The sequence below is a fragment of the Thermomyces lanuginosus genome (assembly GCF_041956635.1).
Source record: "Thermomyces lanuginosus strain ATCC 200065 unplaced genomic scaffold VTN49scaffold_40, whole genome shotgun sequence".
NCBI lineage: Eukaryota > Fungi > Ascomycota > Eurotiomycetes > Eurotiales > Trichocomaceae > Thermomyces > Thermomyces lanuginosus.
Window position 1 is genome coordinate 1,555,075 of NW_027192374.1, and position 24,505 is coordinate 1,579,579.

The 24,505-nt window shown below is 49.5% G+C and overlaps 12 protein-coding genes across 12 annotated transcripts; 6 read left to right on the forward strand and 6 right to left on the reverse strand.

Annotated features, from left to right (window-relative positions):
• Positions 1 to 825: 825 nt before the first annotated feature.
• On the forward strand, positions 826 to 2,490 carry VTN49DRAFT_6594 (uncharacterized protein; the record flags this gene model as incomplete). The annotated part of the gene is made up of 4 exons (XM_069414769.1): positions 826 to 920; positions 965 to 1,148; positions 1,228 to 1,607; positions 1,671 to 2,490. The coding sequence occupies 4 exons, from the start codon at positions 826 to 828 to the stop codon at positions 2,488 to 2,490; spliced, it is 1,479 nt and encodes a 492-aa protein (XP_069265982.1).
• A 960-nt stretch (positions 2,491 to 3,450) lies between these two features.
• Positions 3,451 to 4,585, forward strand: VTN49DRAFT_6595 (uncharacterized protein; the record flags this gene model as incomplete). The annotated part of the gene is made up of 3 exons (XM_069414770.1): positions 3,451 to 3,528; positions 3,589 to 4,268; positions 4,339 to 4,585. The coding sequence occupies 3 exons, from the start codon at positions 3,451 to 3,453 to the stop codon at positions 4,583 to 4,585; spliced, it is 1,005 nt and encodes a 334-aa protein (XP_069265983.1).
• A 202-nt stretch (positions 4,586 to 4,787) lies between these two features.
• Positions 4,788 to 7,149, reverse strand: VTN49DRAFT_6596 (uncharacterized protein; the record flags this gene model as incomplete). Its single annotated transcript, XM_069414771.1, has 6 exons — positions 4,788 to 4,874; positions 4,978 to 6,179; positions 6,234 to 6,365; positions 6,416 to 6,535; positions 6,589 to 6,723; positions 6,780 to 7,149. 6 exons carry the CDS (start codon positions 7,147 to 7,149, stop codon positions 4,788 to 4,790), a joined length of 2,046 nt encoding a protein of 681 aa, XP_069265984.1.
• Positions 7,150 to 8,523: 1,374 nt separating this feature from the next.
• Positions 8,524 to 8,924, forward strand: VTN49DRAFT_6597 (uncharacterized protein; the record flags this gene model as incomplete). The annotated part of the gene is made up of 3 exons (XM_069414772.1): positions 8,524 to 8,571; positions 8,621 to 8,689; positions 8,763 to 8,924. 3 exons carry the CDS (start codon positions 8,524 to 8,526, stop codon positions 8,922 to 8,924), a joined length of 279 nt encoding a protein of 92 aa, XP_069265985.1.
• Positions 8,925 to 9,166: 242 nt separating this feature from the next.
• On the reverse strand, positions 9,167 to 9,975 carry VTN49DRAFT_6598 (uncharacterized protein; the record flags this gene model as incomplete). Its single annotated transcript, XM_069414773.1, has 4 exons — positions 9,167 to 9,215; positions 9,279 to 9,704; positions 9,778 to 9,884; positions 9,943 to 9,975. 4 exons carry the CDS (start codon positions 9,973 to 9,975, stop codon positions 9,167 to 9,169), a joined length of 615 nt encoding a protein of 204 aa, XP_069265986.1.
• Positions 9,976 to 10,865: 890 nt separating this feature from the next.
• VTN49DRAFT_6599 (uncharacterized protein) lies at positions 10,866 to 12,506 on the forward strand (the record flags this gene model as incomplete). Its single annotated transcript, XM_069414774.1, has 4 exons — positions 10,866 to 11,262; positions 11,317 to 11,638; positions 11,697 to 12,107; positions 12,164 to 12,506. 4 exons carry the CDS (start codon positions 10,866 to 10,868, stop codon positions 12,504 to 12,506), a joined length of 1,473 nt encoding a protein of 490 aa, XP_069265987.1.
• A 375-nt stretch (positions 12,507 to 12,881) lies between these two features.
• On the forward strand, positions 12,882 to 14,122 carry VTN49DRAFT_6600 (uncharacterized protein; the record flags this gene model as incomplete). The annotated part of the gene is made up of 6 exons (XM_069414777.1): positions 12,882 to 12,934; positions 13,015 to 13,239; positions 13,317 to 13,324; positions 13,389 to 13,540; positions 13,608 to 13,702; positions 13,759 to 14,122. The coding sequence occupies 6 exons, from the start codon at positions 12,882 to 12,884 to the stop codon at positions 14,120 to 14,122; spliced, it is 897 nt and encodes a 298-aa protein (XP_069265988.1).
• Positions 14,123 to 14,421: 299 nt separating this feature from the next.
• Positions 14,422 to 16,197, forward strand: VTN49DRAFT_6601 (uncharacterized protein; the record flags this gene model as incomplete). The annotated part of the gene is made up of 8 exons (XM_069414778.1): positions 14,422 to 14,475; positions 14,565 to 14,651; positions 14,733 to 14,805; positions 14,862 to 14,961; positions 15,021 to 15,566; positions 15,615 to 15,661; positions 15,713 to 16,005; positions 16,063 to 16,197. The coding sequence occupies 8 exons, from the start codon at positions 14,422 to 14,424 to the stop codon at positions 16,195 to 16,197; spliced, it is 1,335 nt and encodes a 444-aa protein (XP_069265989.1).
• A 613-nt stretch (positions 16,198 to 16,810) lies between these two features.
• VTN49DRAFT_6602 (uncharacterized protein) lies at positions 16,811 to 18,408 on the reverse strand (the record flags this gene model as incomplete). Its single annotated transcript, XM_069414779.1, has 4 exons — positions 16,811 to 17,684; positions 17,742 to 18,121; positions 18,188 to 18,305; positions 18,362 to 18,408. The coding sequence occupies 4 exons, from the start codon at positions 18,406 to 18,408 to the stop codon at positions 16,811 to 16,813; spliced, it is 1,419 nt and encodes a 472-aa protein (XP_069265990.1).
• Positions 18,409 to 18,956: 548 nt separating this feature from the next.
• VTN49DRAFT_6603 (uncharacterized protein) lies at positions 18,957 to 19,910 on the reverse strand (the record flags this gene model as incomplete). The annotated part of the gene is made up of 3 exons (XM_069414780.1): positions 18,957 to 19,269; positions 19,331 to 19,725; positions 19,785 to 19,910. The coding sequence occupies 3 exons, from the start codon at positions 19,908 to 19,910 to the stop codon at positions 18,957 to 18,959; spliced, it is 834 nt and encodes a 277-aa protein (XP_069265991.1).
• Positions 19,911 to 20,553: 643 nt separating this feature from the next.
• VTN49DRAFT_6604 (uncharacterized protein) lies at positions 20,554 to 21,372 on the reverse strand (the record flags this gene model as incomplete). Its single annotated transcript, XM_069414781.1, has 1 exon — positions 20,554 to 21,372. The coding sequence occupies one exon, from the start codon at positions 21,370 to 21,372 to the stop codon at positions 20,554 to 20,556; it is 819 nt and encodes a 272-aa protein (XP_069265992.1).
• Positions 21,373 to 22,625: 1,253 nt separating this feature from the next.
• On the reverse strand, positions 22,626 to 24,303 carry VTN49DRAFT_6605 (uncharacterized protein; the record flags this gene model as incomplete). Its single annotated transcript, XM_069414782.1, has 4 exons — positions 22,626 to 23,487; positions 23,550 to 23,920; positions 23,981 to 24,149; positions 24,209 to 24,303. The coding sequence occupies 4 exons, from the start codon at positions 24,301 to 24,303 to the stop codon at positions 22,626 to 22,628; spliced, it is 1,497 nt and encodes a 498-aa protein (XP_069265993.1).
• Between the last annotated feature and the right edge of the window lie 202 nt (positions 24,304 to 24,505).

Consider the following 24,505-nt stretch of genomic DNA (forward strand, 5'->3'; position numbering starts at 1 on the left):
AAATATCACCGGCCGTTCAGTTAGCATCTGCTCAGGAGTAGGCTTGAGTTGACTTCCAGTTACGTATTAGAAGCTCGGACTTTCGAGACCACGGTTGATGAATAACAATCATCTGGATAGCATTATTGTCAACTCTCGCTGGAGCCGTCCGATTAGGAGCAAGTTCATTTGGGTTAGGGTTATTGGGGTTTCTCAACGCCTGCAGGCACAGTAGAGTGGCGTCCTTGATAATCCATCCGAACTTCTCACCCAAAGTATGTCTCATTTACAGAATGCAAATCGGAGCATAAGGATTTCCAGGTTTTCAAGGTCATCAATCACATTGCCTCGTCAGCAAGTTAAAGTAATCTTTTCATAGTTCCATATCTCGACGGAGTCAACGCCCTCAAATGGAGCCGCTTCTCACAAATACAATCTAAAAATACCGTATTATCCAGTATATAACTGGGTTACGCCACTTACGCATTTAGATTGCACATATCTTCATATCGGTATGCCGTGATTAGTGTTTTAATCTAACCCCGCATCCATATCTGATTTCGGTGGCAGTGAGATGATATGTCCATTGTCAGGTGATAGGCTTCGGTCAAAGCATACGTGCAGTTTTCTAACGCAAGGCCTCATTTCGATTGACATTGACGTAGGGAAGGACGAAAGGACAGCATTGTCTGCTGTCCGGGACGCTAAGCTCCAAAGGCGAACAAGGAGGACGAACACTCGTCTACAACATCAAAGCTGAGCCGAGCTGGAGATAGGAGTTTTCAAAGTTCACCGTTCGGCAACCGATTTGTCGCTCAGCACTTGATTCTTCCAATAATGGCAGCGATGGAAACCACGAATCGCCACGATACCTCCGGTGTGACTCCTGAAAATATGGCGGTGGCCTTTGCTCACACAGATACACAAACTCGTTTCAAAGTGTATGCTATGGAATTGGATTGGTTCAATTGTGACGAGGCTTTAGATCACTCAGCTTACAGCAGCTTAGGCATGACGGAGCCCGAGATCACTTGCAAGAGCGCGAATGGAGAAATGTGCAAAAGCGCTATGATCGATCTCGGTATGATATTTTCGGTTCCTTGCCCATCGAGCTCGTGGTACTAGTCACTGCGTACCTAGAGCCGTGGGACACTGTCCGGAACCAGAGGGTAGTTATGCGTCGACAGTTCCTAGTCCATGATACTAGGAATTAAGATCTTTTTACAGCCTGACAAACTGGCGTTCTAGGTGTCGAAACGATGGCACTTCATGCTTTCGTCTGATCCGGTCATATCATCAGCTCTACTCCGAACAGTCGCGGACCTCGACTTGAAAAGTAAGGAAATATCTGCAGCTGAACCTGTCACATACTTTCGATGGCGACAAAGCCTAGCATATGCTCGTCCGGTCAAGAAATACTTTCTCCGGTACCTGGAAGGTCGAAACATCGAAGCTATTCAGTACAGGTCTCGACGATTGGTTTGGAAAGACAAAGCAGATGACGATATAGTTTGGTCGTTAGATCTTGGGTCAACAAGCCTCGTAGAGACGTGGCAAACTGCAATGGGAGCCCCTGTTAACAAGTTCAAATTGTCCAATTGCTGCCTGATACTGACCTCAACAGATGGGTAGGGACCCTAGGATTTTTCCTTCCCCTTCTGAGTGATTGTTTGTTCTAAGTATCAGCTCAGATACGCGACGGCGTGGGATCTAGTGGGATCAGGGAAACGTGCATTGAAATTGCCCTTCAACCGAGCAACGCCAGAGATTCTCATTGAGGGTTACAGAGTCATCATGTTTCTCTGGCAGAGTGCTATTAAGTCACCAGTCATTGTCTGGAATGTTTCCCTGGACGATGTACGAGCGATTGGAGAATTCGAAAATGTGTGGTTGGCTCATTTTGATCCGAATGAGAAACTGCTCGATGTGTTTACCATATGCGACGATGCGGCTCCAATACAGCTGGAACAGACCAAGTGGACGATGACCGGGACAAAGTTTGACACGAGACAAGTGAGACCATCGCAGCAAGGTCGACGCGTGGTCTGGAGAGATTTGGGAAGCTCCTTGAACCAGCGTACGCATTTGTACAGTCGGGAGAAAGTAACCGAGTTCCTCTCTTGGAATGACAATAGCGAAATGTTGCATGTCACCTATGATCGTGTCATGGACAAATTGGGCGCCCAATGGGTCAACGCTCCCGAGAATTTGTGGCAGGATCCCCGTCTGTCTGGGACGAATGTCTCCCTTACCCACTCGATTGTCTATGGCTTGGTCGAATCACGCAAGATCTTCATCTTCAACGCCGCGGACGCGACCAGAACGGTCCTTACATATCAAGTGGACGAGCGGGAGATAGGGAGGGATAAGTTCCCCCTTATGACCTTTGGTGATCACGAAGTCTTTGGAGTGGTCGGTTCCATCGGAACACAACTTTGGTGCTTCAATCCTGATTTCGTTACCATAAATTGTTGCTATGGAACGGACGACTTTGTTGAGATGGAGTGGTAGCTCAATCATACTTATACGGTAATTTCTGGTCAAATTAGGGGCCCCTAATTTGTAGCTTCCAATCTTCTAAATATCGAGGAAGCAACAGCTTTGCCGCATCCATACAGATGAGACCGTACAAGTGCGCTTAACACTGCCACGGAGGTTGAGCAATTTGCATCCATCCGCCCTGATGATGAGATGGCGAAAAGATCCTCATCCATTTTTACACGTCGTTATTTGACTTGGAAAATGGATCTTCCCCTGACAGATCAGGCAACTCTAAACATACTAGCAGCATATCATGGACCATCTGGAGAAGAGTGAAAAAGTCATAGCCTCACCCATAACGCGTCGAATAACGTCCGCTATATCTCGGTGAAACGTACCTTACACCTCCCATTAGTTTCATTATCGACTAACTGAGTGGTTTGGATCTATTACATACGAGTCGATTCTGTATCCGGTCGACGAATCTCACCGACCAACCCAATGCCTAGGTATTCGAAAATTCGTTTGGGGAATACAAGCGCCTGTCAAGACCCTGCACGGAGCACAGCCAGTTCAACCAAAATAATAAAAATATTTATTATTGATAGTCTCATCGAAAAGCGTAGAAGCGAGAAATCCTTGGGCTGAGCTGGATCCCACGAAGGACGACTTACGCAGAGAGTATCTGGTATTGAGTAGGCACTGGTGTGCAATTGTAATTAGGGTTATCCTAGTAGGGGATTAATACATTCCTATAATGATTTAGTTTACGGGACGTTGCACGACTTGGCATGGGGCTGGTGCGCATTTTAGACGGACACGTCGGGTCTGCCAAAGTTTGCGCCTCCCATGATTTGTGATCTGATAAGAGGAAAAACGGTTTATCCGGCATAACATTCTGACGTTTTTTCCCGCAACTCATCTTATCCTGTTCAACTTCATAATTCTGACGACAATATTCAGCTGCTGCACTGAAATACTGGCTCGACAATGGGTTGGTTTTGGGCAGATAATCCTCAGCCGCAGCAGCAGCGTCCGGCCGCTGCCACAACAGCGGCGAGTCCTCCGGTATGATCTGCCTTAACCTAGTCATTTAGGGCGAGAAATCAGTTCCTGACTTTCTATCAGCCAGGATGTCCCATGCACAAACCCGATTCGCAACCGTCAACGGTGCATCAGCAACCTGGAGAACATGAGCCACCCAGCCGGTGTCCAGTGGCACGATCGCCTAATTCTCCATTCTATGTGCCACCCTCTTCACGTTCCTCGACAATCGAAGCAAACCAAACGCCATCCTCTGCCACGTCAGAGAAAGAATCCTCCACATTATCAAAATTGAACCCTCTAAACTACATGTTTACCTCGATCTCTCAAGAACGGGCGCCTAATCAGACTGTCGAGCTTTCTGTTGAACGCGAGGTCTCATCCATTCCACGAGGTGATTCCAATGGAAATTGGGAATACCCATCCCCGCAGCAGATGTACAACGCGATGTTACGAAAGGGGTATACCGACACACCACAGGATGCGGTGGAATCGATGGTCGCCGTGCACAACTTCTTGAACGAGGGCGCCTGGGCGGAGATCGTTGAGTGGGAGCAGACCTTCTCCAAAGGACTTCGAGAGGGTTGGGAAAAGTGTCGTCGTGGTTCGCAGAATCTAGCTGCCACTTTGGCACAGGAGCGTGCTCAAGGCCTCGATCCAGACCAGCAGCCACGGCTCATCCGGTTCCAAGGTCGGCCGGGCGATTTGACCCCGAAGGCGAGAATTCTCCAGGCCCTGGGATGGTTGTATCCCGCCAAGTTTGGGTTCGTTCCACCAAAAGCTTTGTTTCTTCGTCTCTTCCAGTGAAATTGCGTGGCTAATGATATCGAACAGAACTGAACCGCCTTTTGATCGACACGATTGGTACGTGTCACGGCAAACGCCATCTGGAAGGAAGGAAATCCGCTATGTGATTGACTACTACTCGGGACCACCGGAGCCTACAGGCGAACCGGTCTTCTACCTCGATATTCGACCGGCTCTCGACTCGCCGACTGCCGCCGTGGAACGGCTTATGAAATGGGGAGGCGATGTATGGTGGAAAGCTTCTGGAGGCGAAGTCCGGGAACGGGGCCAGTGAACCTTCTCTACTTCCATCATTTTGACGATTGTACTTATATATATATGTACTGGTCATGGCTGTATCGGGCGCTGGGTTATCGGTTCTCTACTCTGCAAAATACTATAATAGATCTTTTTGTATTTTGATATGCATTGTCTAACGGCCCTTGATCTCAACAAGTTCTCATTACACACCTGGCGTATGCGTCAAGGCGTTCACATCATGCATTCTGTTCTTGAAGACCTCCCATCGCATCTTTCATCAATGTCTGCAGTCTTTCTCTCCTCTCCTCCGATATCTTGTCACCCTGCTCATCATATTAGTGTCAATCACCGGCCACCAAAAACGGCTAAGAAAGCCTGGGGGGGGGGGGGGGGGGGGAAGGGGAACAAAGCGAGGAAAAAGCTTACCGCATTAGCCAGAACATTCTTAACCAAGACCACCACATTATCTCTGTCCTTGCGCTTCTGGATCTCCTCGTTCTCGTTACCCGTGCTGGGTTGTGGCGAGAGTGCCTTCTCAAGCTGCTCCGAGATATCGGCCTCCTCGAGGCATGCCGCCACGAGCCCAGCACCCGCTTGGTGTGAGGCCATGAGAGCCAAGGCGAACCACCCCTCGCTACGCACGACAGGCCACTCCTGCTGCGTGACCATACTGCCCAATGGTTTCGCGAGGGAAGGGTGGAGGACAAACAAGCGGTCGATAAGAGAAGATGCAGTCTCCTCGCAGGAGCCTATCGCAGACTGCCCTCCTGGGCGCATGAGGTTCCGGCATATTGCAGCGACTGTGCGTCCGGCCTCGGTCTTGATTGGGACAGTGTCGGTTTTTCTATGGAGAGTGAGTATGAGCGAGAGATACGTGCTATTGTCGCCGACGTTGTTCTGGTCAGTTGTCGAGACCGGTTCCAAGAGCCGCGCCGTGTTTGCCGTGGACGACGTAATCAGGAGCCGCAGTAGGGACACTGCTGCGAATTGCACCTGCGGGATGCTGTCCAGAGCGCACAGCTTCGCCGCAGCAGGAATAACTCCTTCACCGCCGAGCAGGTCGCGGTTAGGTTCTGCAATGGCCAGATTTTTCAGAAACGAGAGACTCGCGTGTAGAGCGCCGCCGCGGGCACCTGGCGTGGTCAGGATCACAACAAGGGAGGTGTGGATAGAGAGCTCCGTAATCATTGCTCGGCAGGTCGCGTCGTCGCGGGCAAGGTTGCCGAGCATCACACATGCGCAGATTTGCAGGTGGTCCTGAGACTCTGCGGTGAGCCAACCCCGCAGAGTCTGCATAAGCTCTGATGAAAACGGGTATGTCTTTCCGAACTCCGGCAATGCTGACACGTCTGAGAGAGCCTGGTTGAGCTTCAGCCGTAATTGGTTGAGAAGCTGCTTGTCTTCTGTCGACGACTCGTCGACAGGAATGGTGTAGGATCGCCGCAAGATGGCAAGTAGCTGGTCAACGAGCTTGTGCTGGATGCATGCAGCTTGAAGCCGTTGCGATTGAAGATACGTCGTCAGACTGTTCACGAGACAGGCATACTGGGAGAATTCGGTGTCTTTGTTCAGCGACTGGTGCATGAGAAGAAGGATAGTTCCGGTGGGAGAGTTTTCCATCTCTGGGTCTGAACTCCATTAGTCGATATCTAATGACTTCGGACTCAATGGGCAATAAGTACCCTTCTCAGAAGCCAATTCAATCAATTCGTATGCGTAGTTCAAAACAGCGTCTGCCTGAACAGCATTTTCGGAGATGAGTTTTAGCAAAATATACACAATACGGTTCGCGGCGACTTGGGACTGAGCTTGCTCTGTTATAGTTAATATTCCTGTCTCAGAAATTGGAGGGATATTGCTCTACCAAAGTCTGCGCAGATATTGTAAATAACCGGAATTGCAACATGTACCAAGCCCGGATTCAACATGTGACGAATGATAGGAAGAGTGTAGTTATTCTCGACTACGATCTGACGGTTCTCATCTACAAATCCTTCTTAGCATACTTCTTTCTAATCGTAGTCTGAAGATACCCACCAGTGTCGGCACATGTGTTGCCGATCAGACGCAAAGAATGGAATAAAATCTCGTTTTCGACCTGTTCCTTGGCTGCAGCAATGCGGAGGAAGAACGTCAGCACGCAGGATCTGCCGAAAGGAACTCGCCATGATGCTATGCTGGTCTTTAGCCTGGTTTCCCTTCTCTCGGCCTGAATACACATCACTCACGATCTCGACTGGCGTTCGCTAGCGCTTCTGATGCCTGCGCCATGTATTGTGATTTGCTCTTCCACAGCTTCTCCAGAGAAGATACCACGCCCTCCTGTGCAAGTCTCTTCTCTCTGTGTTCCACGGCGAGATCTGGCTGCTCGTTTGATGCACGATGTTCCTGTACATCCTGTGCTTTTTCAGCCTCGTAAAGAACTCGCTGCAACGCACGAAAAATGTGTTCCTGTTCGCTTGAATCCAGAGGTTCATCTCTGGCCGGAGCAGACGGTGCAGAGTCTTCCAATGCTGAAATCAGCGAACTGACAGGTGGTAAGTCGAGCTCACTGATTGGCTCAAATGCCAGGCCTGTGTCATTTTCTTGGGAAGCCATGACGGTTAGTCGTTGTTGTCCTCTACCAGCGTGTTGTGGATCGTAAATCACTATGTTTCTCCAGCCAGACTGCAAAATAAATCCGCTTCCTCCTGGATTACCAAAAGCTCAATGCTCCCAGTTCAAATAGCTCCAAGCTAGCACGCCAGTTTTCTGATTTTCTTGTACGGAAATCCTCGTATAGCTCAACCTTGACCTCTGCCCAAAAGTACTCCGTATCCCCACGGCAGAATTGCTAAGAGGATGCCATCCGCGGGGATTCGAGCTGCAGGACCCGATGTAGCTTGACTGATTTGGAATAGTGAGGGCTCCATTGCACTAGGCCCAATTTGGCCCTAGAGTGTCGGATACCCAGTATCTCACTTCCAATTGGCTGAAGGTCACGTGCGAGCGAGCTGTCATGGATCAGGTCAGAAGTTCTCAACCGTCGGAGAATGATATCATCATACTCATAAGGGTCTCCAATTGAAACTGCTCCGAACCTCTCGAAAACATGGTCGAGGTGAGGACACTGAAACAGCCGGCATGGACATTGCGAATTCCGCCGTATGGGGCCCGCTGTTTCTTCCATTCGGACTACTCTGGCATGCGATCTTCTCTGGCCACCTTGTTATCCCAATTTCCTTGACTAGCCCCGGGTCAATCATCTTTGCGATTGGCATGATCAATGACTGTAAGGGCTAATCATCTACGACTTCAAATAAAGAAACATATACGAAGTATTACAAGAACTCTTTCCCCAAAAGCATTCCATTGAGTCTGAATGCATCATCATGTACTCCCTCCACTGTACGTAACAGTCAAAAGTAGTGTGCATTTAGTTATCCATAAAATATTACCAATTTTGATATGGCGTATGATAGTGTGCATTTGTCTAGGAATATTTCCTAATTAGGTTTAGTGGAGTGTGCAACTTGAAAAAGGGTAGTGTGCAATTATAACGACTCGTAGTTACCTACTCCGTAGAGTACCTTTCCACGGACACGTTATAGTACCGTATCAGTAATCAATTGCTGTACCGATCTCGTTACGTAACATCTGAATCAACTTCGGAGGGAAGCTGTTGATTCTGACATTCGTCATTGATGGCTTATTTGATGATTGATCCGTGCGGACGACCTAAATAATTGCTATCCTTCTAAAGTGTCACGAGGAATGTTGGGATATTCAGTTCCATCACACAAGTGGTAGAAGTGGCGTAACACTTAACAGGTACGTAAATACATGTGAACTACTCGTAATTAGTACGGAGAACTGATGCTGATCTGTTCTTCTCAGCTTTCATGATCAACGCGACTTTGATGAATTGCTCGACTCGACCAATACTTCTATATTGCCAGATCAACTCGAATTTCCCATTCTCAGTAATCCAACATGACGCGCGCGCAACAAACCGTTTCCGTTCTCCTCCTGCTCTCCTCGGTCTGTTTTGCTCTCATCCTCCTCATCCATGTACTGACCACCTTGGCAGCTTTACCTAGCCCTTCAGCTCGGCCTCATTCCGCTCAATGAAACGATTCAACGCGAAATTGTCCCTGTTGTGCGTTCCTCCCACACTTCCGGCCAACGATTTCCACTCCCTGACCGTTGCCGACGCTGACTATGCTGGCTAGCTTCCTTTCTACGCCCTTATTTCGTTCGCTTGTTTCCTTCTCGGGCGCTTGGGTTGGATGATTCTGACATTCCACGATGTTCCCGAGGAACATGAGTCGCTACAAAAGGAGATAGAGATCGCTAAGGCCGAGTTGAGAAAGGCCGGGGTCGACGTCGACTAAGGGGGATTGGTGCCAGTGCTCGATACCGACAGGATAAGAGCTCCGGTAATGCTCCGATCCTGTATGTCACGTGTTGTAGCAAAAGCTGAATATATGCAAGCCTTTTTCTGGTCTATTTAACATGCATCGCTAGCCACCCTTCCAGCCAAAGTGCCAACTCCATTATATTGCGAGGCGCCCAAACGGAGATCATAACCATAAAACCCCATGTTTCTCCGAATGCCGTGTGTGTGAATCTTGATTCACAGCAGTTTATTCTGCTTGGCAAGCTCGTCATGCTCGTCAATGTCCCTGCACTCGCATCAGCCAACTGCCTCCGAAGCACAATTAAACGAACCGGAAAAGGGAACATACTTGGCCTCCCAAGGATAGCAGATCCAGACATCCCCTGTTGTGATAGCGGCATGATATCGACCCTCGGCCAGCATGTCCTCGGGCAACTTGCCCTTCTTTGGTTTGTCCTTGTTGTGTAGAACGAAGATTGAGAATTTCGTTTTCTCATCTTCCCGCCCCAGGGCCTTCTGCGCCTCACGAACGTCCTTCTCCAGTTCGCGCACTGCGTACTCGAGGGTCGTCCGCGTATCGTCTACCTCGTCGACGATCAAGATATTCTTGCCGATCAAGTTGGACATCTCGAGCGAACTCAAATCCAGCCATTGCGTGCGCTTGACTTTTGTGCCAGGGACTTCTTCGGGATCGTCGCGACCAAGATCCTCATAGAGCGACAGACCAATGGCTTGGATTGGAATATTCGGCTCGCCGGGGCGTTTAAGGAAAGATCTTGGACTGTCAGTCTTGGTTCACGTGCTGCTTTCTATCTTCCACTTCCTCCCTCCTTCGATGATGGGCCTACCGGAGGATGCGCGCGGGCACAAACCCGCCGCCGCCAATCGCAATCATTAGATTCGGGCGGAAGTCATTGAGAATGCGATCCGCCGATTGCTGGCACAGTTTATGCACCTACGATCCCGGTCATTTGGTGAACGACTTTAAAGGACTCCACACTGTCTATGCACACCTGGTTGTAGGTAATGTAGATCTTCTCCGGCATGGTGAGAGTAATGAAAGTTCAAGGGTTGTAGACGGGTGTCAGCAAGTCAAATCACTAAAATCGCCAGCAGACGAGTGTTTTGAACAGTGGGAAAAGAGTTGATTACATTCTCTGCACAGCGATAGACTGATAAGGACTTTTGTCTCCATTGGCGCTGAGAGCCTTCGCGAAACTTTTTTCTCTTTAGTTTTTGCTGATAGGGCTCTGTAGCCCCGCGCTAATCCGTATTTGGTGGCAAAACTAGGGCTCGTCATCCAGAGCCCTGTTCCCAATTGTCTTGGCTGCCCAATTGCCGGGCCAAGGAGAGCGTTAATTTGCCTCAAACCGGGATCCCAATCCAAGCACAAGGAGAAAGACACGGTACTTTGTAGCAGTTTGCCATCAGGCATTATCCAGCAGTACTCGCCGATACTTGGATGAAGAACCTTAGAAAGAGGCAATAGACAAGTTTTTATGGGATATAAAATCAGGGTCACTCTAAAAACTTGGCATCAAGACCCTAACTACCTAGGTTATGCGCTTATGGGACTACTCGTAATAGTTCTCCTAAATGCATTGCCGAAACTACTGGAGACTCCGCGAAGTTTAAACTCGCAACCCATCCTTGGATCATCCACAGAAGGCGGCTTCGCCGGGCTTGCAGGATGCAGCACCTTAATTTAGCCATTTTGGTAGATCATTGGCCAGAATCATCCATCGCGAAGCAATCAACGTGCAGCAAGAAGGGAAGATTTTTCTTCACTACTTTCGCGATGATTGACATCATCAGCGGAGTCTAAGGAGGTACTACTATGTTGTTCAGAATCCCCTTTTTCCTTTCCTCCCGTTTATTTCAATCAATCCACTTCAGGAAATGGAACCATGGTTCTCGCCCTGGCCGGTAGATCGCCATGGACAGCGCATCAGAGATTCCTCGGCACTTGAGACTCCCCGGCGACGAAGGATATCGCACGCCAACCATCGAAGATACCGAAAACTCCGTGAATCAATGGCCATATCTGAGCAATGATTTTGCTCAGTTGCAACAGATACCGAGCATTGGAGAAATCCATGCCAATACGCTTGATGCTATCAACCGATTGGCCTATCGAACCAAGAGCCGCGATGCCGATGGCAGTGTGCCGACGGTCAAGCTCCGAACGAGGAGCAGCCAAGGGTCGTCCGAGGTGCGAACAGAAAGCGAGATTCCCGATAAACTGAGCGTCAAGCAGCGCGTCCGTCATTTAACATGGGCCTTTTTTACGTTGACTATGGCCACTGGGGGGATTGCCAATGTGTTGTATAGCGGTACGTCACTTTCCGCTCCCATTGTGACGACACTGGATGCTTAGCTTCTCTTAGTACCCGATCAGTATCGCTTCAGAGGACTCGACATCATTGGCACCGTTGTTTTCCTTATAAACATCGTCTTTTACATCGTGATCTGGGGCTTGATTCTGGTCCGATTCATCTGCTTCCCGTATACATTCAAGGCGTCGTTTCTTCATCCTACCGAGTCGCTGTTCGTACCTGCAACAGTGGTATCGTTTGGGACAATCTTGATCAACATCTCTCAGTATGGGCTCGGCCGGACCGGTCCGTGGCTAGTGGAGGCAGTTCGTGTGTTGTTTTGGTTCGATGCCACCTTGGCCATCATTCTTTCAGCCGGCATATATCTTCTTCTGTAAGTGTCCAATGCTTGTTCTCTCAGTCTTTGCAGCATAGGCTTACTCGATGGTTAGATGGTCCACTCAGACATTTACTATTGCTCAGATGACCCCGATTTGGATCTTTCCTGCCTATCCAATGCTGATTATTGGAACGCATGCGGGGGTTTTGAGCGCTCATCTCGATCCGCGTCAGTCGCTCTACATAATTGTCGGCGGTTTCACCATCCAGGGCATCGGATTCCTCGTGTCCTTGATGGTATACTCGGCTTTTATCTATCGGCTCATGACACAGAAACTGCCGCGGGAAAACATCCGACCAGGCATGTTCGTCTCCGTGGGTCCCAGCGCTTTTACTGTGACTGCTCTCATTAACATGGCATTTAATGCCCCGCGTGCGTTCCCCAGCGATTTCATGGGAGACGGAGCCCTGGCGGCCATGGTAGTAAAAGTCGTCGCCAACTTCTGCAGTCTTTGGCTGTGGGGGTAAGGATCTATTATTTTTGCCTATAGAAATCGACTGTGACTAACTTACCAAACAGACTGGCTGTATTCTTCTTCATCATCGCCACTGTTGCCAACCTCTATGGGGCATTTCCTGGCCGGATGGTCTTCTCCATGTCCTGGTTTTCCTTTGTCTTCCCCAACACGGCCCTTATCACGGCAACCTTTGCGGTCGGCAATGCCTTTTCATGTAAACCGATCCTGATCCTCGGACTGGTGATGACTCTGTTGCTCATCCCAACGTACCTATTTGTCTGCTACATGATGATTCGCGCGATCAAACTGCGCCATATCTTGTGGCCGCAGAAGGGCGAAGATAAAGATGAAGGAGGGTTCCGCGCTGCACAAGTACAACAAAACACTGACAATGGCCGGGCGTAATTGGCTTGTATTAGTAGTTAGAATGGGCATTCAATAAAATATTGCTAATAAAAAAAATCTCTTCATAAAAAAAAAAATTCTGCCAACGTTATGGTTTTTGTGGTGCGAGTGCTGTTCTGGCAATTGGCACTTCAAAGTCCCAATACCATTGCTTGAAAATTGAGTACAGGGTTGTTGTCAATTGTAACATAGCCAAGGGAGCGATCTATGCAATATGCAAGGTGATCATCCGAGGTAAGTATGTTCCACCAGGCTAAGCCGAATTTTCCAGGGTGGAGGTGATCCTGCCGCTATCCGCTGGTATTTCCTGAACATTACTCCTAATAATATTAGCTATGCCCCTTCTTGAAATTCGTAGTGTAGCTCAGCGGTATCATGGGGTCCATTGCCGTGACTGAGGACAATCGTAGGACCGTCCTAATTACGGGGTGAGTTTTGCCTGCAGATGTCCATTCACGTGAAGATTCGGAGAATCAACCCTTACTGACGAGCAGTATGCTGACTGTAGCTGCTCACCAGGCGGAATCGGAAATTCCCTGGCTCGGGAATTCCATCGCCATGGTTTGAGAGTCTTTGCGACTGCTCGCGATCGCGAGCGCATTCAGGACTTGGCGGCACTCGGGATGACAACGTTGAGCCTCGTGGTTGACGACGAGGAAAGCGTTCGGGCCTGCTTTGCGGAGGTTGAGAAGCAGATTGGACATCGTGGGCTGGACTACCTGGTCAACAATGCGTACGGATGCTTCCTTCTCTTCAACATTCAAACATGTCGAAGACTATAAATTGCTCATGCTAACTGGTGGACAATAGGGGGGCAAGTATGACGACCACCATGGGGATCAGAATTGCTCCAACAGCGGGCTGACCGGAGTTATGAACCAGACTACACCGTGCCAGCGATGGACGTCAAGCTCGATGAAGCGCGGCAGACCTTCGAGACCAACTTCTTCGGTGTCATCCGCATCTGCCAGATCTTCCTGCCTCTGTTGATCAAAGCCCAGGGCACTATCGTGCAGATCGGCTCAGTCGCCGGGGTATGCAGTTGATTTCTTCTTTTCTTCTCTACATGTGATATTCTTGGTTCTAACTATCGCGTCGCAGCTGATGCCATATGTCTTCGGCTCGGTATATAATGCCTCTAAGGCAGCATTGCATGCATGGAGCGATACATTGCGCGTCGAGCTGGCTCCTTTTGGGTAGCATCTTCCCTTTTTAAACCGTTGACTTCCAGTCACATGGCTAATGGAACTAGAGTCAAAGTGACCACCGTTATCACAGGCGGAGTGCTCTCGCGAATTGCAAGAGTCAAGCGGGTGCTCGCGCCGGACTCAATGTACCGTCCTATTGAAGCCGAATATATCAGACGAGTAAGCCACAGCCAGGAGAACGCGATGCCAAACGAAGTATACGCGCGCAGCGTCGTTGCTCAGATCCTCAAGGATGCTGAACCACGCCCATGGTGGTGGCCATGGCGGACTGGTTACAAGAAATGGATCTGGGAAGGGCATCAAGCTTGGAAGATCAAGCTTGTACTCGGAGGCTGGTTGTGGTGGGGTTTCTTTGATCGCATCATGACCAGCATGTTCAATTTGTGGAAGCTTCGAAAGCGATCGTGAAATTGTAATTAAGCGTTTGATCACCGTAGTTTGTCACGAATACTCATACCTGAGGGTTGAGGAGTGATAGTGACTACTAGTTTGTTACAGTGGCAGAGGGGGAGCTTCGAAGTAAATGACGCGGGATGTTCCGAAAAACAAAAAATGCCGCGAGATGATGACTAAGCACATCCTGAGAAGTTGACGTTTCCAACTTTCCCGACCCTCTCCGCTGTGCTCCAGGATCGCCCCGACCGCAAAAGAGGGCTGATTGTTCCGTCGATTCCTTTCCGTCAGTTCCCCATCGACACCATACACCAATGTTCCGGCTCGCTCGCAGCAAGCCAATTGCGTCGGCTCTCAGAGCCGCAGCGGTACGTGTGTTCCACTACACGCCGGCGTCGCGATGTCATTGTTTTCGATGATGTTTCGAAGAATCGCAAGCTCACGGAAGCGCTTATAGGAGCCCTCCGTACGAGGCCCGCTCGCTGCGCAACAGAAGCGGAACCTGTCCATCCATGAATACCTATCCGCCAACCTGTTGAAATCGGTGAGTGCCGGAATTGACGTCTGCCGACGTACCCCGATACAACGATCAAAACGGTTTGGCAGGTTCTGACAGTGATACTAGTATGGTGTTGGTGTCCCCAAGGGAGAGGTCGCCCGCACCCCAGAGGAGGCAGAGGCTGTCGCGAAGCGGATCGGTACGTCGGCCAGGTCAAATGAGCCTAGTTCGCAAATGCTAATGGTTCGAGTGAAGGCGGCGATGACATGGTTATCAAGGCCCAGGTTCTCGCTGGTGGCAGAGGAAAGGGGAGCTTCGACAATGGCCTGAAGGGTGGTGTGCGTGTCATCTACTCGTGAGTGTGGCCGAAACCCATTCAAATTATTGCGCCGATCCTGACGCATGGTTGATCAGGCCCACGGAAGCCAAGATGTTCGCCCAGCAGATGATCGGCCACAAGCTGATCACGAAGCAAACCGGTGCCCGCGGCCGTGTCTGCAACGCTGTGTACATCGTGGAGCGCAAGTTCGCTCGTCGTGAGTTCTATCTTGCAATCCTCATGGACCGGCAGACGCAGTCTCCGGTTGTCGTTGCATCCTCGCAGGGTGGTATGGACATTGAGACTGTCGCCAAGGAGAATCCCGAGGCGATCATCACGACACCCATCGACATCAAGACGGGCGTGACTGAGGAGATTGCGCGCAAGATCGCTACTCAGCTCGGCTTCTCCGAGCAGTGCATCGAGGATGCCAAGAACACCATCCAGAACTTGTACCGGGTGTTTATCGAGAAGGATGCTACCCAAATCGAGATCAATCCGCTCGCAGAGACGTCGGATCATCAGGTCCTGGCCATGGACGCCAAGCTCGGATTCGACGACAACGCCGAGTTCCGGCAGAGTGAGGTGTTCTCGTGGCGTGATCCAAGTCAGGAAGATCCTGACGAGGTGAAAGCTGCTGAGTATGTTTGCTCTTGTGTATCCTACGGATTAGAGGCTGACTTTGATAGGCACGGACTCAACTTTATCAAGCTGGATGGTGACATTGGGTGCCTGGGTAAGTCATAGTCGTTTGCGCTTCGGAGTGTATCAAACTAACGGAATGCAGTGAACGGTGCCGGCTTGGCTATGGCGACGATGGATATCATCAAGCTCAACGGTGGCAACCCGGCCAACTTCTTGGACGTTGGTGGTGGAGCGACGCCGGCCGCAATCAAGTCGGCATTCGAACTTATCACCAGTGATCCCAAAGTGACCGCAATCTTTGTCAACATCTTCGGCGGTATCGTCCGCTGCGACGCAATCGCGCAGGGTCTCATCAATGTCGTGCGGGACATGGACTTGCGCACTCCGGTGGTTGCCCGTCTTCAGGGTACAAACATGGAGCAGGCTCGGAAGCTGGTGCGTGTTATCCTGGAACTGTTTGATATGGGAATAATACTCACATCATAACCATAGATTGACGAATCGGGTCTGAAGATCTTCATGATTGAAGACTTGCAGAGCGCTGCAGAGAAGGCGGTGCAATTCTCCAAGGTCGTGAAACTGGCACGGGATATCGATGTTGGTGTCGAGTTCACTCTGGGTATTTAAAGCCCCCTGTTCTGCCCACTTTTTCCGATTGTATTCCCCCAGCATGCTGCCTCCTATTTCCTTGCAATGCGGATTATTCGATCGCTACATCTGTCCTCCGGCTCGATTTGATTTGTGTTAATAGAGGTTCTGTATCTATATGATTTTGACATGTCATATCCTGTCATGTCTGGGTGATGGCTTCGGATTTTTGGAGTAGTCGAAGTACCGATCCCGCGAGTTTGAATGTCAAGTTTGCTATATGATGCACGACTTTGTTTTATTGATCTTAACTTGCTATCGCAAGAAGGGGAACGGTTCGCTGAGATACTTGGGGACTCTAGGGCAGAGATGACAATCCGTGCAATGCAATGGCATTGTTCTCAAAAATCTGCGTCGAGAGACATCGCCCGGCAGGACGACTAGGCTATCCTCATTAGAGTTTTGTCCCATTACACCCCGTTCTGCGGCCATGCTCGAGAGTCTATGAGCCTGTACTCTAGTTGGTATGATATCTGTGATGCGATTTGTTGGATCAGAAGTAGGTCGGTCCGCGAGGAAATCATACTAGTAGACTAGTTTGCTCTGCAGAGACCCTATCTGTAGCGAAGGGAAGATTCTATTTGACCAGACTTCAACCACTCTCCTCCCTTGCAAGGAAAGGCACCGAATTTTTGAGGTCAGGGAGGAACTTTGGGTTGAAGAACCATATTTGAGCGCCATCCTCGCTCGCCACGCCGAAGATGTCATTATCACCAAACGGGCGCAAGGTGCGCTCTCGGTAACTCATTGCCCTTCTCTGACGCCAGCGTTGTGGACGCGGAGGGCTTAGTAAGTTGAGGCCAGTCTCTTCTCGGATGTCCAGCCGATAAGGGTGCAAAGTGGTGGTGCCGCTGTTGGCATTGTAGACGGCAATCCGCCGGAGCTGGTTACCCCAGCGATAAACAATTTCGGGGGTGAGAATTGCACAAAGACCCACGGAGACTTTCCGGTTGATGGGCTCTGCGCTTTCAATCCACCGAGCACTCAGGTTATCGCTGGGGTAGTCGTACATGAGATGCAGCGTGGCATTGTTGTCGCCCCGAGGAAACAGCTGTGTGACTGACTTGTCGCCAAAGTTGCGATAGCAGCGGCTTCGCGATCGACTGACACTGTCCCTGTCCACCTGACGGCCCCCCATTGGCAGGAAAAATTGTTTGCTATCGAGTTGTTGGCCAGTCAAAGACCACTTTGTCTGACTGACCTCCGGCGGATCTGCTTCCCAGTTGATATCGAATGCTACTAGTACGCTCTTATCCGCGTCGACATGCCACAAGCACAGATTCGCGAAGCTGCCAAACTCTGAGAAGTCATTCGTTTTTAGATCCCAGACGTAGATGGGGAGATTTTGATGCGTGGACCAGGTAGTCATGATCACTTTGTCCTTTTCGATGAAAATATGGGGGGAAATAGAAGGCAGCCGTCTTGAATTTCGCCGTGATGTCTGTAAATCCCAAACTGTCCCAAGACTGCCAGCACAAATGTCAGATAACCTCTGCTAAGACGGGAATGTCGCATCTCCATACCTATCCCTCGAGACCATGACAAGATAACGATCTGACACGGCGAACCCGAGAAGTTCATCCTCTGCTTCATCCGTCCATACCGATCTCTCTCCGGTCTCGAGATTCAACATTTCGATTTCGTTTCGAGGGCCCAATACGCTACAGCATAGCCGTCGCGAGTTGTAAACGATTTCTTCCGGTGTTCTTGATCGGGCTGACCAGGGGACAAAGAGTTTCTTTATCGGGCGAGCAAACCGCAATCCATGTACCCATCGGATATAAGTCATCGCATTGGCGGCCGGTACAACTGAACCGTCCATACCTAGTAACGGAAGCGATTGACGCAGAAGAGGCACAATAATCGTATCACTCAAGAAAATCTTGTGCCATCGTTTCGAGACCTGGCCATGTCTTCAATTTTAGCATAAAAATTGCTTTCAATGTCGAAAATCGGGCAATCCACGCACCATCCGGCACCGAGCAATGTCGGACGTTTCTAGATACTCCACAACCTGAACCGTCAACTCGAACGGCAAAGAGCCGATAATATCATACTTGGCTTGATAATGCTGTTTTGTATGGAGCCTGCACTGTTATCAGCCTTGCGGTTTTCCCAAGTCATCACCGCAATCAGAACATACGGGACATTATGGGGGCGCGAGGCCACGGGGCCCCCGGACGGGTTCATTGCTAAAAAGAAACTGTCAATTCTGGCACAAAGGTGAGATGACCTGGCTGGATCTTTCGTTGACTGGCGGGGACCGGGATTTAACACAGTAGGGTATGTACATCATCGGTGAACGCTCCAAGACCGCGGGGCCCAATCAGCTTGACGTCTACCTCCAAGCTGCCGGATCGCGCTAATCAAGTCCACTAGGCGAGCTTAAGTCTCTCGTATGTATTCCAACCCCGTGCGTCTGTAATTTATTGTATCATACGACATGGCAACATACTCGCCATGATTGTATTTCTGCTTTGGCTGGAGGGAGCCAGATGGGTTGTCGGATGAGTACGGGGAGATTTATTCATCATAGCTATTGAAATTCACCGGCAGCATATACGGAGTTATGGCTTTATCTTCTCTCATTTCTGATACTCCATTACGATTGTGGATTCAACAATTTCAATGACGGGATTCAGTTCTGGCTACTCGCACCTCCGGACACACGAAGTTAGATAAATTGGTGAAATAGACATCTCAGGCAGATTACCACTGGTATGCTTATATACCAGACTTTATCCACTCTCCTCCATTGCAAGAAAAGGATGGGCATTCGGGACGTCAGGAACGAAATTGGGATTGAAGAACCAGAGCTGAGCGCCGTCGTCGCTGGCCAAGCCGAAAACCTCATGATCACCAAAAACCCTAATAGGGCCTTCTTCAGGAGAGAGTATGCGAAGACGTTTCCTCCAGGAGGGCCGAGGTTTCCACTTGTTGCCCCCGCATGGTATGACCACTTTGTCCCCTTCGATAGTAATCCGGTCGATTGGACAAGGCAGCTGTTTGACCCATCGCTGTGATGTGCGTACGTCCCAAACGGTCACAAGGCTGGAAGAGCATTATCATGACGCCCTCGACGACGAAGCATCGGTTCCTCATCACTACTTACCTAACAGTTGAGAACATACCAACAGTCGTAATCATAGCAAGAAAGCGATCGGAAAGGCCGATGCTGCCCGATACATCCCGTGCCTCATCGCTCCAAGTAGATCTTTCCCCAGTCTCGAGGTCCAGCATATGGACTTCGTTGCTTCGGTCGGATACTCTGTAGCACAGTCGTCGCGAATGGTAAAAGACCTCCTGGGGCCGTCTTGGGGTTGACCAGGGTAGAAAGATCTTCTTGACTGGGCGAGCCGATCGCAATCCATGTTCCCATCGAAAATAAGTTATCGCATCGGAAACCGCTGCATTCGCATTCTTCAGACCCAGGAACTCGAGCGTTTGATGCAATGCACTCGTGATGATTGCATATTTTGAGAAAATCTCGCGCCATCGCTTTGAGACCTGGGGGGCGATCTCCATCAAGACAGGTGATCCCGAACGAGTAGAAATCGTATACCCACCCTCTGAATACGGATAATATCTGCGGGGTATAAATCTTTTGTGATCTGAAGCAGAAGCTCCAGAGGTAGGGTGCTAATAGCATCGTCTCCGGACCAAACTTGCTGTGATCGTTCGTCATTCACCATGGCCGTCCATTTCCCCCTTTCGCAATCGAGGTGGCAAGTAAAGGTGCTGTTCAGGAGTTTTCATTGCTGACGGAGAGTGGTCAGCTACCCAAATTCGGCGAGACACATAACTTGCTCGAGTTGCTATTTTGCTTCCGCAATTAGTTAGGTTTGGTGTTCCGCAAGGACTTGACACAAACTGGCATGTGTTTCTGAGATTACGCGTCCTCGAAAGTTAGCCACCCTCCATCACCCAACTTCACCTAGCAATTCTTCAAGTTGTCAGGTACGATGTCGTCATACTTGGCTTCAACATGAATGTTAACTGAGTTGCTATATGCCCTAACGTATGGCCATGGTTTCAAGGGTTCATCAAGTACTCCGTACTCGTATTTCCTATGCATCTACGATCTTCCTTATCTTACTTCATACACACAGTCCCAAAGCTCGTATGGTGCGACGCGATGTAACTACACGACAGCGGAGGACATCAACTGTCTCGAGAACTGAACTCCATCCCCAATCAGCACACAGGAAACACAATACAGACACGATCTTTCCTGAATATTCAATACAGAAAGAAATGAAGAAAAAATCGGAATTGAGAAGGGAACCAATACTCCGAATACAACGAAGCGAGGCGTAGTCAATGAACAAGCTTCCTTTATTTGAGTATCTTTCCACCATCTGAGAGAACCATTGTCCCTGTCGCAAAGGTGTCCTTCATCAAGTACAAGTATGCCTCCGCAATCTCCTCAGGCTGACCGACTTTGTTCAACAAAGATTCCTTTGCCCACCCCTTCAATACCTCCTCAAGCTCCGTCTTCGATGAAAAGAATGAATCGAACAACTCCGTCTGGATCGCGCCGGGGCAGACAGTGTTTACGCGGATAGGCGCGAGCTCAAGGGACAAGCTGCGCCTGAGTCCTTCAACACCAGACGCATATCCCTGGAGCACCGACCATTGTGGGTTTGGCCTGAATATGCCGGCTCCGGTTGTAAACGTAATGGAAGATGAGTCGGCAACTTTCATGTACTTTCGGGACAATTTGGCCAGAATCAGAGGCGCAACAAATCGCACATTCCCGGTGTTGTTGATGTATTCGACCGAGATGTCTTCGATTGGCGACAAGTTGAGGCGATCCCCGGCCGTGAAGGCGACGTGGTCGAGGAGTGTGTTCCGATTCTTGGTTGCTAGTTCAAGCACCGTAATCAGGTTCTGCTCGATTTTCTCTGGATTTGACAGATCGCAGGGGTATCCGCCGATGCGAGCGTGATAGTCGGAATCCGGATAAGCGTCCTTCAGTCTTTTGACGGCGTTCGCAACCCTCTCGGGCTTGGAACTTGAAACGATCACAGAGGCTCCATGCTCGAGCGCTGCTGATGCGACAGCAAATCCTATGCCAGACGTGCCGCCGAAAACGATGACGCGGGCACCAGCGAGTTTATTCACGTATTTCAGTTGCAGGGAGGAGGAGGTCATCTTGGATCGAGCAAAGGTAATTAGGGCTTGATATGCCAGTTGACGAGAAGACAACGGATCTGAGCGACGGAATCGTGTTGCTGTACAATGCCCTTCCTTCCATCGGCCCCTTATATTCGAGCATGTCTCTCATGTTTGTACGAGCGGACGATGTTAATTCTTTGCCGCAGCAATCAATACTCAAAGTGATGAATCCTTGGATTATTTCGTCCGAACGATCAATCTACTTAACTATCAAACCGCCGAAAATATTGCATTATGTATATCTATGTCAACTACAAGCCTCGGATGATGCAGGAAAATAGGTTTGTCGGCCGAGCGTTAACCCGATCATCCAGCGTACCTGCTTGCTAAGAATTCATCACACGATTTCGGACAGAATATTTGATACTAATCACATGCTTCGGACGAAGCTTTACGAATAAGCAGGTTGTCATGATGTTTCGGACGAAACTTCGATTCACTCAGATAGTATCGTCGGATCAAAGTGCATCGCTTGTTATTATCATCAACAAGGTTTTGAGTACCGTATCTGATGCAGTACTCTCGTTTTCCCGACCTAAAACCTGTTAACCTCTCGGTCCCTGGTCTCGTTCCTGAATCACGATATTCGATGTCCTGAGCCATCTGCAAACGTATCATATCTTTAATTGCTAGCGTTCCGTACTGCTAGCTAACTCTTGGCCCTAGAGGTACTCTGCTCCATAATCCGAGTCGTAAACGAGAACAACGATGAAATATCGGTGACCATACAGGGACTTGGCACGAAGACATGTAAGGACTAGTAGTAGCTGGTTCAACTGGGATGAGGAAAGCGATCTAGGTAGATGTCGACATCAGAGTTACTCTCCGATTCTGATGGACGATTCTGAAGGACGATGACCGAGATTTTGATGGTGCTATTAATCGAGTAACATATATCAGATCTCCGATGGCCGACTAGCTTTTCAAAACTAGGCGCTCACGTTTGGGCCGTGTTGAATGAGTTTATGGTCCAGCACAACTACGAAGCTCTGAATATATGTCAGAATTACAGCCAAGTTATGAACGTTTTGATGTCTTTCCAAATTGTTTCCTTGTCATTCGCTGACGGTTTCAGTGATGCATGTCCTGAGCTTTCTCGTTTATAAACCGGGGCAGTCCAGTAGTCATGACTGGCTCCCGTCCGGGAGACTGGAGAAATAGGTGATGCCAATCTCCGTATGTAGCTGATCGAAAATTCCATAAATACAAAATAGGCAGCTCCCGCGTATTCATCCACTGTCTTCCCATGCAAGAAAAGGCTCCGCATCCGGAATATTGGGAACGAAATTAGGATTGAAGATCCAAAGCTGAAGGCCATCATAGCTTTCCACGCCGAAAATATCACGATTGCCGAAGCATATCAAGGGGCGTGATCCGTCTGAAGTAATTCTTCGGTACGGATTTTGTCTTGGACGTCGCGGTGACAGCAACCTGCGCGCGCCGAACTCTCGGATATCCAATTGGTACGATTTCATGGTCCAGGTTCCGTCGGACGCGTCGTAAATGACGAGCTTTTTGTGAGGCTCGCTCCAGTGGTAGGCAATGTGAGAGGTAAGGAAGTTGCAACAGTCCAAGAATACGAATTTGTCAGTCAGCTTTGCACCTTTGATCCATCGGACATTCAGCTTGTCGACGGCGCGGTCGTACGTGATGTGGACAATAGCATCGCCCTCAGATGTTGAAACCTGCTGGCAGTATGTTCTGTGGGTATAACAACGGCTCAAATTTAAGTAACTTGCTTTGCCTGCGAGACGACCCTCCAGCGACAGGCAAAACTGACTCCTGTCCACAAGTTCCCCGGTCAAAGTCCACTTCGTCTGTTCTACTTCCAACGGATGTGTATTCCAGTCAATCACGAATACCACTAGCATGTTCCCATCCACGTCCAGATGCCACAGACTTGGGTTTTCGAAGCTGCCTATTTCCTGTATCCCATCGGCAGACAAATCCCATATATAGATTGGGTAGAATTGTCGGCCAAAGTGGGGAACCATAACCACTCTGTTTCTCTCAATGGAAATGTATGTGGGAATTTCAGGAGCGACTATCATGTGTCGCTCTCCTGTATGCATATCCCATGCCGTTATTACCCTGTCAGCTCAACAGTCAGACGATGCGTCAAGAATTTGAGATACGATACCGTGTCTCTTTACCTATCAAATGAGGCTGAGACAATATAGCGATCGGACACGTCAATGTTGTAGACTACCTCTTCTTCTGGCTCAATGTAGATCGATCTCTCTCCAGTTTCGAAGTTCCACGTCTTTATTTCCTTCCCCCCATCGTTCTGGCATAACCGTCCTGAACGACAGCAAACGAGTCCGACGCGCGACGGTGATGACCAAGAGAGAAAGATTTTCTTGATGGGCCGGGCATACTTCAAAGCATGTTGCCATCGAAAATAAGTCGTCGCGTCGGCAACCGATACACTCGTGTTCTCCAGATCCAGGAACGCAAGCGTTTGGCGCAAAGCACGCTTGATGACTGCATCATTCGAGAAAATCGTGCGCCATCGCTTCGAAACCTAGATTGATCCTCGATAAATACAAGTCGCTCAAAATATCGGAGAGCGATCAATGCGCACCCTCTGGTTTCGGACAATGTCTTCTGGACGCAAATAGTCCACAATGTGAACCAGCAGCTCGAGAGGCAAGGAGCAGACGATATCATATTCGCATCGCACCTGCTGCAAGCGCTGTCCTACAATTTCCTTCCATTCCTCGTTCCTTAATCGATCCAAATTCGCATGACGCCTGCGCCAGGGTCAATCTTGGATTCTCCGAAAGATCAGAAATCACCTGCCAGAACATACATGTTACGTCGAGGGCAAGAAACCAAAGAGCCAAAGGCAGAGACTATTTCCAGAGACGAAATCTCGCGCGCAGTGTGGTCGACGGAGGTCTCCATCGTGGCAAAAAGTGCTTTTGAATCCCTCCGATCAACTTTAGATCTACTAACTTTTTAAACAGTGCTTCATCTCGGTCGAGTTGTTAACACTGAACTTGACTGTGTGGGAACGCGAGGCATGCGGAGCACTTCTCGTGTTTACATGCTGGGTTTACTCCGTTCCTTAGCCAATAACCTGGCTAACTGCCGATGGAGAGTTGGT